General features: G+C 41.0%; 1 protein-coding gene across 5 annotated transcripts in view; it reads right to left on the bottom strand.

Annotated features, from left to right (window-relative positions):
• LOC123498677 (dynein-1-alpha heavy chain, flagellar inner arm I1 complex-like) overlaps positions 1–16,505 on the bottom strand; it is a 368,589-nt gene that overhangs the window by 215,507 nt on the left and 136,577 nt on the right. For all 5 annotated transcript variants that reach the window (XM_045246012.1, XM_045246014.1, XM_045246015.1 and 2 more), the window contains one exon: positions 11,381–11,552. In XM_045246012.1, coding sequence (XP_045101947.1) covers positions 11,381–11,552 — 172 coding nt within the window. The remainder of the gene's footprint in view (positions 1–11,380; positions 11,553–16,505) is intronic.

The raw sequence follows: 16,505 nt of genomic DNA on the forward strand, positions 1-16,505 counted from the left end.
GACCACACGAGCATAAAGCCCAGGCCCTGTAAAACTACAACTAGGTAAATACACACACACACACACACACACACACACACACACACACACACACACACACACACACACACACACACACACACACACACACACAAACAAAACAACAAATTTTCTAATCTCTCTCTCTCTCTCTCTCTCTCTCTCTCTCTCTCTCTCTTTTTCCTTACCTCCTCTTTCCTCTCGAAAGATAAGCTACATGCGTCCCACTTGTGTCTAAAATATTAGCAAATGTCACTCTCTCTCTCTCTCTCTCTCTCTCTCTCTCTCTCTCTTTTCCGAAGAGAGAAGCGTCCACTTTCCTCTTCGAAGGCGATATAGTGACTAAAAAATAGCAGCATAATACACAAAGACGACAAGTATGACAAGCCTGCACGATTTTCCGGCACTCGGGCACGGCACTACCACCCGTATATCATACAGGCGGGCTTTTTTAACATCCAGCGCGAAGGGGTTAAGCTAACATCATAATGTGATGACTCAACATACAAATCCAGGTCGCTATCTGTCAAGTGTCCAAGCTCACTTGAGGTTGGATGCTGCCTTACAATACAACATTCATCTTGGAAGACGCACTAGTATTTTTCAGGGTATAATTTAGGGAAAAAAGTGCGTCCTGTAAGCCGTAAAATATGGTAATATGAAAATAGCAATAAAAGATAGAAAGATATGTAACATTCCGGAAGTGAGAAAGAGGCTGAAGACTGTTAGTCAGAGGAGGGAAGTTGATGAGACGAGGAGCTTTTGATTCCACCCTATCTAGTAAAACTGTGTGACTGGTGTTACGGCCCGCCCGTAACATACTCCACTACCATCACCTCCTCCGCTTGTTACCTCGTTCGCCACCTCTCCGCCTCCCCTTCCACGTCACCGTCTCGTGAACCTTCCACGCCACCGTCTCATGAACCCTCCACATCCCCGTTTCATGAAGCCCCGCTACTGTCCCGAAGTTGGATTCACGCGGCCCCATTCGACTCAACCGGAAGTGTTAAGCCAGCTCTTGGCTTTCTGGAAGTCAATTGAGGTCCAGGCCTCAACCAGTGAACACAACGCCTCTTGGGTCTACTATGGGATCAACCATCACCCAGCACTTCACCACTGCGACACCGCATAAGTATCACTTCCCCTCATCCCGTGTTTTCCACATTGCCTCCATACAGGATTAGGATTATTGTTAGGTATTAAGTTGGGTTCTTTATTGTTGTATTTATTTCTGTGTTATATGTATACGTGTATGTCATTTTCCTGTGTTTCATGTTATATATCTGTGTTTCATGTTTCATGTTATATCTATGTGTGTCAATTTCATTATGGGTTATTAAAATAGCTTTTTAAAGTGCCCCCTTTGCATTTCCTCACCAGTTGAACCTGCAGTGTTTTTTTTTATTGTTATTGTTCACCGGCTCCCCGATGCCAATCTTACCAGTTTAACCGGTGAACGTAACAATTGGCGACCGTGACAGGACCATTATAACCCTTGTTCAGTGTTCCATTTTTCCAGTGACTTTTTTTCTGTGATTATATTATTTTTTCTTGTGTTTCTGTGGTGTTGTGACTTTGATGTGTTTTTTTTCTGTGACTTACTCTGCGTGTGGTTTAAATTTACCTTTGTGCGATCAAGTAGCTCCTTTTGGGTTAAACGTGCTTCGTGACTTTCATTGGTATCGCATAGCAGTGGTAGAGCAGGAAACCAGGTAGAAAGGCATGTTCACCGATAGCACTTATCTCTATTTTTTGCACATAGGCAGGTGTGTAATAAGTGTTATCCAAGTGTTGGGATCATCATATGTTCATGCGAACCCTCAATCCCTCACTTGGATCATTTTTCTCGCTAGTTAGAATCGGCCGTTTTAACTAGTCTCTCAGACTAATCCGCCTCCTTATCAATAACAAGTCTAAGTACAATTTGCTCCTCACTCTCAAGTCTCGTAACTAGAGTAATCCGGATCCCTCTTAATGCCATAACTCTCTAGTTTACCTCTCATTAGTGATTGTACTCATAAGTGTTTGCTTAAGTATAATCTAGGTAATTTCCAAGGTTGCCTTTATTATCACTCTGCCAAGTTCCTCACTTAAGTAATTCGCTTATCATTTTTTTTTTTTTTGTGGTTTAACATCTACTTAATATGGCTTCCGCTCAGTTTAACGTTGAAGATTTTTGTGCTGATCCTTCTCTGGAACTTAAAGATGCTAATATAAAGAAGGTCCAATGGAAAGCCATCGCTAAACATTTTGATGTTCCCATCACGTCTCAGATGACTAAAGAGGTCATTAAGAATGTAGTTGTTGAACATCTAGTGCAAGAAGGTCAGTTGCTAGGAAATGCCATAGAAGAGTTAACTCCCATGTCAGCCTCTACGAGGACTATAATACACAGTCCCCAGGAAGAACAGGATAAGAGTAGGATAAGTCAGTGGGAAATTGAGAAGCTTAAACTAGAATACCGGATGCATGAAAAACAAATGCAACTACAGGCAGAAAAAAAAAGCGAAACAAATGCAACTACAGGCAGAAAAAGAAGCGAAAGAAATGCAACTACAGGCAGAAAAAGAAGATAAAGATAAAGAGAGAGAATTACATTTTGCGCTTTTGAGAGCATTGCTAATAGGAATAAATGGCCCAAGGATCAGTGGGTGTCTCTGATTGTCCCTAAGCTAGTAGGAAAAGCTTATAGGGTATGCAACGGCTTTAGTCATGAGGTAGAATACGAAGAGATTAAAGGTAACATTCTAGACGCCTACTCTATCACTTCTGATGGATACAGACAACAGTTCCGAAAGTATGTAAAACCAGACTCTCACACCTATGTTGAATTTGCTTGTGAAAAACTAAGACAATTTAAGAAATGGTTAGCCGCCCTTAACATTACCACCTTTTCGGAGTTGCTCAATCTAATGGTCCTGGAAGAATGGAAGAACAAGTTACACTTTAATATTCTGAGGCATGTGGAAGAACGGGGAGAGAGTGATCTTATGTCTGCCGCTAAAGTGGCTGATGCGTTTGCTTTGTTGATGGGATCCCTGGGTAGTAGAGGTCGTGGTTCACTAACTAATGTTAGGTCCTCCTTTGGGGAAGGTTTTGGGGGCGCGGGTGGTAAGCCGACCGGATTCTCGCCAAATGCATATAATTCCTCCTGGTGTACATACTGTAAGAAACCAGGACACACGATCCAAAAATGTAGACACCGAAATTGCAAGGCCTCTCAACGTCAACTTTCTTTTGTGGCCCCTAAACCTAACACATTTGAGAACAAGAAACCAGTGGCCCTAGCTAACCCTGTCAACTCTCCTCTAGAACTTTATGACTCGTACATGTATCAAGGTAAAGTGTCCCTGACTTATGGTAAAGACAAGGCAATAAATGTCAAGGTTCTGCATGATACAGGTGCTGCCCAATCCATCTTAAGGGAAGATGTCATTCCTAACATCAAACAGGCTTTCACTGAGGAGAAGGTGATCCTTACAGGTCTCGAATCACAGCTCTCTTATCCCTTGGCTAATATTAGCTTACAGTGCACGTTCATTTCAGGAGAGGTTGTGGTAGCCATTAAACCTGGTGAACTGCCAGTACCTGGGGTACATCTCGTACTAGGTAATGATCTTGCGGGTAACTTGGCTGTTCCAAACTTAATTGTTCTTGATTCTCCCTTAACAGAAAGTCCCACTAAGACCCTGGACGAAACATCCCCCCACTTCTTCCCAGTATGTGCAGTCACCAGGTCTCAGTCCAAGTCCCCTGCCCTTTCACCACCTCCTCCACCAATGATTGCCTCTACTGACAACTTGTACAATAACATAATTTCAAAGGAGAATTTAATTAATGCTCAGGAACAGGATCTCACTTTGGCTAAGATCAGACATGTTGCCAGTGAGACAAAGAATATGTCTAAATTGCCATGGTTTTATTATCAGGAAGGCCTCCTGATGCGTGCCTACAGACCTCCTGAACTGAAACAACTAGACACCTGGTCAGAAACACATCAAGTTGTCATCCCCTTGTCTGTAATACCAGCCATTATAGAACTACCTCATGATGGATTGTCAGGTCATCTAAGCATCCAAAAAACCTACAAGAAGGCTTTTCAACATTTATTTTGGCCAGAAATGAAAAAGGATGTGTCACACTATGTAAAAACATGTCACATATGTCAAATTGTGGGTAAACCTAACGAACGCCTTGTGCCAGCTCCTCTGACGCCCATTCCAGTTCAGACGGAGCCCTTCAAAAAGATCGTTCTAGACTACGTAGGGCCCTTACCCAAAACCAAACGAGGGAATCAGTATTTGTTAACCCTCATGGATCCCACTACCAGGTACCCTGAAGCATTCCCTCTTAAGAACATCACATCAAAGACCATTGTAAAACATCTAATACATTTTTTCACCTCAGTAGGAATTCCAAAACAAATTCAGCCTGACAAGGGTAGCAATTTCACAAGCAATTTTTTCCAACAGATAGTGAATGAGCTAAATATCGACCATGTTACCTCCTCGGCTTACAACCCCCAATCCCAAGGCTGTCTGGAGCGGTTTCACCAAACATTAAAATCCATGATGAAGAAGTATTGCTTGGAGCATCAAGGAGACTGGAATGAAAGTATCTCTTTCCTTCTCATCGCTTTAAGGGAATCTCCTCAAGATTCTTTAGGTTACTCCCCTTTTGAATTACTCTATGGTAGACAGAACAGGGGGCCTCTCAAAAAATTAAAGGATCAATGGTCTACTCAAAATACTCCTTCAAGCCCCAGTGTGTCTGACTACATCAGTTGTTACGGCCCGCCCGTAACATACATTACTACCATCACCTCCTCCGCTTGTTACCTCGTTCGCCACCTCTCCGCCTCCCCTTCCACGTCACCGTCTCGTGAACCTTCCACGCCACCGTTTCATGAACCCTCCACGTCACCGTTTCATGAAGCCCCACTACTGTCCCGAAGTTGGATTCACGCGGCCCCTTTCGACTCAACCGAAAGTTTTGAGCCAGCTCTTAGCTTTCTGGAATGCATGTTGAGATCCAAGCCTCAACAAGTGAACACAACGCCTCTTGGGTCTACCGTGGGACCAACCATCACCCAGCACTTCACCACTGCGACACCGCATAAGTATCACTTCCCCTCGTCCGTGCTTTCCACATTGCCTCTATGTAGGATTAGGATTATTGTTAGGTATTAAGTTGGGTTCTTTATTGTTGTATTTATTACTGTGTTATATGTATATGTGTATGTCATTTTCCTGTGTTTCATTTTATATATCTGTGTTTCATGTTTCATGTTATATCTATGTGTGTCAATATCATTATGGGTTATTAAAATAGCTTTTTAAAGTGCCCCCTTTTGCATTTCCTCACCAGTTGAACCTGCAGTGTTTTTTTTTTTATTGTTATTGTTCACCGGCTCCCCGATGCGAATCTTACCAGTTTAACCGGTGAACGTAACACAGTAACCTTAAGAATAAAATCAGTGAAGTCAGATCTTTTGCCAAATCAAACTTCCTCAAATCTCAAACTAAAATGCAACAGAATTCTCTTCCCAAATCTGTCATGAGAAGTTTCAAACCAGGAGACAGGGTTTTATTTTTTCTCCCCACTCCAGGCAATGCTCTTCACAGTAAGTTCATGGGACCTTATGTTGTGGCTCAAAAACTAAGTCCATTAAATTATGTGGTCCACACTCCTGACCGTCGTAAGGATTCCAAACTAGTTCATATTAATCTAATGAAACCTTACCACTCCAGAGAACCAGAGGACGACTTCTCTCGCACTGTACCTGTATGTGTGGTAGGGAAGGAGTCTGGTCCTGTGCCTCCAGAGGAAGAGTCCGACATCGAATTCCTCTTCTCGTCACCTAAAGGACGCCCCTCAAACACCCAAATCATGTCCAACCTTGATGAGGTGTTTCTTTCTTTAACACCTTCACAACAGTCTGATCTTAAAAAGTTATTGCTAGACTTTTCAGAAATCACAGGTGACCTTCCAGGACTTTGTACTGATATCCAACATGACATAACATTAATATCTAATGACATCAAGCCTATAAGACAACCAGCCTATCGCATTTCACCCATTAAAAGAGACTTGATGAAAAAAGAGGTAGACTATCTGCTCTGTCATCACTTTGCAAAACCTAGTATATCCCCCTGGGCTTCTCCCTGCCTGTTAACATCTAAGCCAGATGGTAGTAGTCGATTTTGCACCGACTACAGGAAATTAAATAAAGTGACGGTGCCAGACTCCTACCCATTGCCCTTGATAGAGGACCTTATAGATAGCATAGGAGTAGCCAAATTTGTAACCACCATAGATTTACTTAAGGGTTACTACCAGATTTCCCTCTCGGACGAGGCCCGAATAATATCCGCCTTCATCACCCCCTTCGGACTATACCAATACACAGTGATGCCCTTCGGCTTGTCTAATGCTCCCGCAACCTTCCAGAGGGCTAAAAATTACATCACCCAGGACTTAGAGGGAACATCTGCATATCTGGACGACCTGGTGGTGACTTCGGACGACTTGGTGACACATCTGACCCGTCTTCGGAGGTTCTTGGGGATGGCTGGTTTCTACAGAAGATTCTGTAAGAACTTCTCCACCCTGGTCACCCCCTGACGAACCTTATCAGCACTTCCGTCCCCTTCCACTGGACCCCGACCTGTGACCAAGCCTTCCAACACCTCAAGGCGATCCTCTCCTCTGAACCAGTGGTCTGGACGCCAAATCACTCCCGCCCCTTCCATCTACAAGTGGACGCGAGTGGAGTTGGAGTGGGTGCTGTCCTACAACAAACGGACCCCACAAGCGGCATCCTCCATCCCATCGCCTATCACTCTGCCAAGCTGAAGAAATATCAACTCAACTACTCCACCATCGAGAAGGAGGCTCTGGCACTCGTCCTGGCGCTCCAACGTTTTGAGTGCTACCTTCATCCTGGTCCTCAAACTACGAAGGTCTTCACCAATCACAATCCTCTGGCCTTTCTTCACGCCATGAAGAATCGAAACCAACGCATTCTTAGGTGGGCCTTATTAACTCAACCCTTCAACTTGGAAGTCCACCATATCAAGGGGATGGACAACATCATCGCCGCCGCCTTATCAAGATCTCCCGTCTCACCTCCTTCATAAGCCCACTACGGAGGTCTTAGGGGGAGGAAATGTTACGGCCCGCCTGTAACATACTCCACTACCATCACCTCTTCCGCTTGTTACCTCGTTCGCCACCTCTCTGCCTCCCCTTCCACGTCACCGTCTCGTGAACCTTCCACGCTACCGTCTCATGAACCCTCCACGTCACCGTTTCATGAAGCCCCGCTACTGTCCCGAAGTTGGATTCACGCGGCCCCATTCGACTCAACCGGAAGTGTTAAGCCAGCTCTTGGCTTTCTGAAAGTCAGTTGAGGTCCAGGCCTCAACCAGTGAACACAACGCCTCTTGGGTCTACCGTGGGATCAACCATCACCCAGCACTTCACCACTGCGACACCGCATAAGTATCACTTCCCCTCGTCCCGTGTTTTCCACATTGCCTCCATATAGGATTAGGATTATTGTTAGTTATTAAGTTGGGTTCTTTATTGTTGTATTTATTTCTGTTATATGTATATGTGTATGTCATTTTCCAGTGTTTCATGTTATATATCTGTGTTTCATGTTTCATGTTATATCTATGTGTGTCAATTTCATTATGGGTTATTAAAATAGCTTTTTAAAGTGTACCCTTTGCATTTCCTCACCAGTTGAACCTGCAGTGTTTTTTTTTTATTGTTATTGGCCATCGGCTCCCCGATGCCAATCTTACCAGTTTAACCAGTGAACGTAACACTGGAAACACCCAAACATGCGAAGAGTACTCCATACAGGGACGGATAAGGCCATTATACAGAGTAAGCAGTTGGAGGGGCAAGAAAAACTGGCGGAGACGCCTCAGAAAACCTAACTTCATAGAATCTGTTTTAGCAAGAGATGAGATGTGAAGTTTCCAGTTAAGATTATGAGCAAAGGAAAGACCGAGGATATTCATTGTGGAAGAGAGAGACAGTTGAGGATAGTTGTCTGGAAGGTTGTGTCGAGTTGATAGATGGAGGAATTGAGTTTTTGAGGCATTGAAAACTACTAGATTTTCTGTGCTCCAAACCAGAAATCTTAGAAAGATTGAAAGTCAGGCGTTCTGTGGCGTCCCTGCATGATCTGTTGACTTTCTGAAGGGTTGGTTTTCTCTGAAAGGACGTGGAAAGATGTAGGGTGGTATCATCAGCGTAGGAGTGGATAGGGCAAGAAGTTTGGTTAAGAAGGTTATTAATGAATAATAGAAAGAGAGTGGATGAAAGGACAGAACTATTAATAGATTTAGGAGAAGAACAGTGGCCATCTACCACAGCACCAATAGAGAGGTCAGAAAGGAAACATGAGATAAAGTTGCAGAGAGAAGGATAGAAGCCGTAGGAGAGCAGTTTTGAAATCAAAGCTTTGTGCTAGACTCTATCAAAGGCTTTTCATATGTCTAACACTAAACCAGTAGAGCAACCTTGACGGAAGCCATACTGGCGATCAGACAGAAGATTGTGAAGTGACAGATGTTTGAGAATCTTCCTATTCAGGATAGATTCAAAAACTTTAGACAAGGAAGAGATTAAAACTATAGGACGATAGTTTGAGGGGTTAGAACGGTCATTCTTTTTAGGAACAGGCTGAATGTAGGCAAACTTCCAGCAGGAAGGAAAGGTAGAAGTTGATAGAAAAAGTTGGAAAAGTTTGCCCAGGCAAGGTGCAAGCACGGAAGCACAGTTTTTGAGAACAATAGGAGGTATCCCATCAGGACCATAAGCCTTCCGAGGGTTTAGGCCAGCGAGGGCATGGAAAACATCATTACGAATAATTTTAATTGTACACATGAAATAGTCAGAGGGAGGAAGAGAGGGAGGGACAATCCCAGAATCGTCCAAGGTGGAGTTGTGAGCAAAGGTTTGAGAGATCAGCTTTAGAGACAGAAGAGATGGCAGTGGTGCCATCAGGATGAAATAAAGGAGGGAAAGATGAAGAAGTGAAGTTATTGGAGATGTTTTTGGCTAGATGCCATAAGTCTCGAGGGGAGTTTGAGTTTGAAAGATTTTGACACTTTCTACTTATGAAGGAGTGTGTATATATATATATATATATATATATATATATATATATATATATATATATATATATATATATATATTTATTTATTTATTTATTTATTTACACACACTTAACCTCGGCTATCGCGCCCAATTGGGACCGAAATAGCCGCGCCATAGCCGAAAACGCGATAGCCGAATTGATCTTGGCGGGAAGGCGGTTTTGGCCAATTAGCGCTCAGATATTCCATGACGTCATGGCGGGGCGCGCTATAGCAGGCATTTGAGGTCGCGATAATGAAATTTTAGCAGCTTTTCATGGGTGCGCGATAGCAATAAAACGCGATAGCCGAAGTCGCGATAGCCGAGGGTTGACTGTATATATATATATATATATATATATATATATATATATATATATATATATATATATATATATATATATATATATATATATATATATATATATATATATAGTGAATTTACACATTCTTTTTCTGTTCAGGTATTCCTCACAGGAGAGGAAAAGACATAAGTAGACCTGACTAACACCATCAAATTCTACAACACCCACATGTGCAGAGTAGACTTTTTAGATAATATGGTGATGTGCGTGCTATGCTATCAGAACTTGCAACTGAAAGTGGCATTGGGCACTGCATAACTGGTTTTATGAATGTCTTTTTTTATCCAATCCTGGTATCTTTATTGCAAGGTGGGAATGGTGATGGGCATAAAGGATAATGGAAGCATACCTCTCTTGAGCTTTATTCAGTCCTGTGTAGAAATGAAAACAATGCTTATTTGTCAGCTTCATGATGACATGATGAAGTTCGAACTAAACTGTAAAAATATTTCAGTAATGAATAAAAAAAATCATCTGTGATCTTGCTAAGTTAGATTTCTTAAAGAATATGCATTTATTCCCAAACAGTTATTGAGATTCAATAAATATCATGATATATACAAATTTCTAGCTTTTTCTTTCAATTTTCCTACTTTGTATATTTAACAAGTTTTTTTTTTTTTTTTCAGGGATAGTGCCCACGAGTACTTTAAAGGACATGCATGATTTCCTAAATTCCAAATTAAATTTTTTTTTATTTCTTCTGATTTGTATTCTTTATCCAATAAACACCATCTGTACCAAATTTCATCAAATAATTCAAACAGGATCTACGAGTATGGCTGGACACTAATGGGTTAATACTGATTTCTCCCAGACAGTATTCTTCAACTGATGAAGGTGGAAGGTATTGTTTAAGAATGCAGCCGAGAGCATTTCAGTGCAGTTCCAACCCAGAAGCAGAGTGGGTGCATGTAATGTCATCGAGTTGAGTTAACCCATATTAAATTGAATAAATCACATTACTTGATCGTATCTCCTTTAATATCAAGTCATGTTAAATAAAAAATTACACTATTCAAACTCATGTTAATCGAGAGTCAACTTTATTATGTGAGATTATTTACTTTTGTCTCTCATTGTATGAGGTAAATAAAAAGAATACATTAAAAAAGTGCAGCCTCACAAGACCCCTATGTCTGACAAAGCATAACGTTGTATGGGTTAACCCTTTTGAAACTATGAGTATTTGACACATCTTTCCTTGGTTAATAACCATTCTGGGACATCTTTTCTTGATCTAAAGCCACATATAAATATTCTACCACATGGAAATTTCAAAAGCTATACTTTTTATCTCCATGGTAGAAATTTACAAAGATTTCATACATTGCTTTTAGTGCTGTGAGCTGTTGCATATTGCTGTGAAAGGATTAACCTTCAACCCTAACTTGTATAATGCATCATCAACCTTAAATAAATAGAAAATATTTCCATTGATTACTCTACCAGATAGTCCTCCACTTTATGATTGAATATAACAAAAATAATTGAATTTGATGATAAGAAAACAGGACAAAGCAGAAAAAAATCATTTTTCTTTGGTTTAAGGATGGGTGTCCAAATGTTTTGGTAATAAAGACCTTCTCTTTGTCCAAGGTTTTCTCAGTTTCTCCATGAACTGTATAAATATCAAATATCATAATTCAATGCATTACAATATTTCCACCATGACAATAAAAATAAGCCCTCACAACACACACTTTCAAAGCCATTATGTCTAACATAAAACCAGCATATTTGTTTCAGTAAAATTCACTCTTTTTTTCTAACTGTAGCATTAAATGAAACAAAGAATATCTCTTATAACACTTTTGTGATATTCAGGCTAGTAATACTTACCTTCCGATAACGGGCTCTTAGTTCAGGGGCCTTTGAGAACCCAGATGCAAGAGTATGTGAAAGGAGAAGCTTCACATTCTCCTGTGTGTCCTGCCAAGCTTCTACCAAGGCCTCCACAGATACTAGAGTTCCTGCCAGTCGACTTGCCTCCTCTGCAAAAGGCCGACAGTACCTGCAAGGTAGAAGTAGTATATCCAGTATTGTCTATCTATCTGTCTACATACAAAATTGGAAATCCCCACATGGGAATGGCCCAAACAAAGCACCACACACTTACAGACACACAGTTGTGATGGTGGTGTTGGCGGCGGTGTTGTGTTGTGTTGTCATACTGTTCAGTCGCGCCACACACCAATACACATCCACACACAGTCATATATATACTAAAAAAAACCACTCATGTATACCCAAAACACTCGTATACACACTCAAACACACCCAAAACCAGCCTAGATACACCCAAACACACATACACACACACACACACATCGTCGATGGCGGATGTGGTCGCTGAGCTCCAGACCAATCATCTCTAATTCTACAGTTACCATTGCCTAAGAGTAACCAAGGTGGGAAAGGAGCTGGTAATGTTTGTCCCGTCTCCATATAGTCATGTAAACTGTTGATTAGCAAAATAATGTCCAGGGAAGGTAAATATAAACTATAGACTGCGTTTGAGCCATCAGCTGGTTTGTTTACATCTGCGCAACATGGCGGCCGTGAACTCGAAAGATGAATCAGACTTCACAGGATTTCAAGGAATAATGGAGAAGAGCGCTTATGTGAAGAAAATTCTGGAGTTGGAAGGTAAAATTGAAAACTGTTTGAAAAGTATGGGGCCTGGAAACGAGTTATGACAATGTAATGAAAGAGTGTGCCGATATGAAGAAGGAAAATGAAGCACTGAAAGAGGAAGTTAAGCTAATTAAAGTGAATTGCGAAAATGTGGAGAATCTCTAGGAAAAGTGATGGAGAAGCAGGCTGAATGGAAAAAAAGTCAGGAAGTGGAAAGAAAGGAGGTAAATTACAAAGTTGCAAGTCTGGAAAAGGAAATCAAAGAGTCTGGGGAGAAAACTTTGGGCCTTGCTGAAATTATAGATCAACAGATCATAGAAGAGAAGATTGCTGAGAAAGTGGTGAAGGTTATTAAATCAAATGAGACATTGGTGAGGGAAACTGTAGACAAAAAGAGATGTGTGGTGATATTTGGTGTGGAGGAGGATAAGACACCGAGTAAAATGGAGAGAGAGAAAACATAAAAAGGTGATAAATAATATCATTAATGTGGTGCAGGAGGAGGAAAAGACCTAGTACAAGAAATAGAGGACTTCCATAGAATTGGAAAGTTCACAAGAGAAGGTATGAGGCCAATAAGAATCAAACTTAAGTCACAAAAGGATGTAGATGAATTGGTGGAGAAGTCATGGAGGCTAGCCCAGCAGGAAACAACAAGGAAGATTTGGTTGAGAAGAGATCTCGGTGAAAAGGAAAGAGAAATGTTAAATGAGTTGAGAAAGGAGGCTTTGAAAAAAATGAAGAGAGGACAGAAGAGGAGAAGAAAGAGTTTTTCTGGAGAATCTTGGATATGAGACTGAGGAAGTGGTTCATAACCCAGAAAAGTACAGCAAGAAAGGACTAAAGAAACTTACGTATGAGCGGAATGTAATGTATTCCAACATAAATGGAGTGATATCGGGATTTTAGAACTCAACGATTACTTGAGGGACAAGAACCCAGATATTGTGGGTCTTACTGAAACAAAACTGAGAGAGGAGAAGACCTGATGATGGTTGGAGAAGGAAATATAATGTTTGGAAAAGAAATAGAGTAGGTAAGATGGGAGGAGGAGTGATGTTGCTGGTTAAAAAGATATAAAGGTGGATCAAGTGAAAGAAGGTATGGGAAAGGCAGAAGTGCTAAAGATCAGAGCAGAAACTAATGAAGGAAAAAGAGGCACTACATAGTGGTGTACGTACCACCTAAGACAAATGCATGGTCAGTACAGGAATATGAAGAAATGATAAGTGATACAGGAACATGTCTGGAAGAAATGTTGGGTGGCTGTGAACGAACTATAATGATGGGAGATTTTAATTGTAAAGAGGTGTGTTGGGAGGACTGGTCAATGGAAGGATCAGAGACAACATGGGGAAATACACTATTGACACTGGCAATGGAAAATGTGTTAACTCAGTGGGTCAAAGAAGATACTAGGTTTGGAGGAGAGGGAGCATCGTCAAGACTGGACTTGGTCTTTAGTACAGAGCCAATGGTCATTGAGGAGATGAGGGTGGAGTGCCCTTTAGCAAAGAGTGATCATGCAGTTTTGGAGTTCAAGGTGATAGATGAAGAGAAATCTAGAAGAAATGAAGAATATAAAGTGGGAAGATGGAATTATGCCAAGACAGATTTTGGAAACCTAAAGAAATTCTTTCAAGAGACAAATTGGATGAAATTCAAGAGTGCTAAGGAGCAAATGAAAAGTGGAAGGAATTTATAAAAATATACAAAGAAGGTGAGAAAAATTTGTACCAATAAGACAACATAGAGAAGTTGGAAAGCAGGACTGGTTTAACGATAGATGTGAAAAGGCTAGAACAAGAAAAGAGGATGCATGGAAGAGGTGGAGAAGGAAAAGACGGATTAAGCAGTGGGAAAGTTACAAAAGAGCAAGAAATGAATATGTGTTGATTAGAAGAGAAGAAAGAAAGAAACAAGAAAAGGATATAATTGATAAATGTAAAGACCAACCAAGGCTTTTTACAGACATGTGAACAACAACATCAAAAATAGAGAAAGTATTGAAAGTTTAGAAGTAAATGGAGTATGCAGTGAAGATCCCAGGAAATGGCAGAGGCTATGAATGGATGCTTTCGGAAGGTATTCACAAAGGAGACTGCTTTTGACAAACCACTGGTAATGGAACAGAAAGGGATTATGAAGGAGTTTCAAGTAACTGTGGAGGAGATCAAGAATATGATGGGGAGTTTAGAAGTGAGAAAAGCTGTGGGACCTGATGGGGTATCAGGATGGATTTTAAGAGAATGCAGGAGCAACTGGCAGAAAAAGTTTGTGAAGTAATTGATGCCTCATTAAGGGAAGGTGTAGTGCCCCAAGACTGGAAAAGAGCTAACATTGTCCCAATCTATAAATCAGGTAACAAGAGAGACCCATTGAACTATAGACCAGTGTCACTTACAAGTGTGGTAGCTAAGATGTGTGAGAGGGTGGTGAAGAATAGATGGACAGACTTCTTGGAGAAAAATGACATACTTTGTGAGTGTCAATTTGGTTTTAGAAAAGGGCGTTCATGCACGACAAACCTGATATGTTACTATTCGAGGGTGATAGATGTAATACAGGAAAGAGATGGTTGGGCTGATGGAATATATCTGGATTTAAAAAAGGCCTTTGATAAGGTACCACACCGGAGACTGATCTGGAAACTTGAAATGGTAGGAGGAGTGCATGGCAGTTTACTAAAATGGATGGAAGACTTTTGGTAGGAAGAGAAATGAGAACAATAATTAAGGACAGACCATCAGAATGGGGCTTGGTGGAGAGTGGAGTTCCACAGGGATCAGTGTTGGCACCAGTAATGTTCGCGGTCTACATAAATGACATGGTGGATGGGGTGTCCAGTTATGTGAGCCTATTTGCAGACGATGCAAAATTGTTAAGAAAAGTGAGATGTGACAAAGATTGCGAACTACTCCAGGAAGACTTGGACAGAATATGGAAATGGAGCTGTACATGGCAAATGGAGTTCAACACGACAAAATGCAAGAAAATAGAGTTTGGCAAGAGTGAAAGAAGAATCAGGAGTATGTACAAGATAGGAAATGAAGACATAAAACCAGTCATGAAGAAAAAGACCTTGGGGTGACAATTACCAATGACCTATCGCCAGAGAGACATATAAACAAAATAATTGGAGAAGTATTGAACTTATTGAGGAACATAAGAGTGGCGTTCGTATATTTAGATGAAGAAATGATGAAGAAAATAATTACTGCAATGATAAGACCGAGGCTTGAATATGCAACAATACAGTGGGCTCCGAACTTAAAGAAACACATAAGGAAACTAGAGAAAGTACAGAGGGCTGCAACAAAAATGGTGCCTGACTTAAGAGATTTGACTTATGAAGACAGACTGAAAAGAATGCAACTTCCGACCCTGGAAAACAGAAGAGAAAGGGGAGACCTGATAGCAATATACAGAGTGATGATTGGCATGGAAAAATGGATAGGGAAGATCTGTGTATGTGGAATGAAAGAATGTCGAGAGGGCATGGGAAAAACTAAAATGGCCACTTATAGGAGAGATGTGAAAAATATAGCTTCCTCATAGAAGGGTGGAAGCATGGAATAGTTTAGACGTGGAAGTGGTCAACGCAAGGAATATTCATGATTTTAAGAAAAGCTGGACATTAATAGATATGGAGACGGGACAACACGAGCATAGCTCTTTTCCCGTATGTTACAATTAGGTAAATACAATTAGGTAAATACACACACACACACGTCGATGGCGGATGTGGTCGCTGAGCTCCAGAGAAATCATCTCTAATTCTACAGTTACCATTGCCTAAGAGTAACCAAGGTGGGAAAGGAGCTTGTAATGTTTGTCCCGTCTCCATATAGTCATGTTAACTGTTGATTAGCAAAATAATGTCCAGGAAGGTGAATATAAACTGTAGCCTGCGTTTGAGCCATCAGCTGGTTTGTTTACATCTGCGCAACATGGCGGCCGTGAACTCGAAGGATGAATCAGACTTCACAGGATTTCAAGGAATAATGGAGAAGAGCGTTTATGTGAAGAAAATTCTGGAGTTGGAAGGTAAAATTGAAAACTGTTTGAAAAGTATGGGGCCTGGAAACGAGTTATGACAATGTAATGAAAGAGTGTGCCGATATGAAGAAGGAAAATGAAGTACTGAAAGAGGAAGTTAAGCTAATTAAAGTGAATTGCGAGAAATGTGGAGAATCTTTAGGAAAAGTGATGGAGAAGCAGGCTGAATGGAAAAAAAGTCAGGAAGTGGAAAGAAAGGAGGTAAATTACAAAGTTGCAAGTCTGGAAAAGGAAATCAAAGAGTCTGGGGAGAAAACTTTGGGCCTTGCTG

The sequence above is a fragment of the Portunus trituberculatus genome, chromosome 48 (genome assembly GCF_017591435.1).
Source record: "Portunus trituberculatus isolate SZX2019 chromosome 48, ASM1759143v1, whole genome shotgun sequence".
Lineage (NCBI taxonomy): Eukaryota > Metazoa > Arthropoda > Malacostraca > Decapoda > Portunidae > Portunus > Portunus trituberculatus.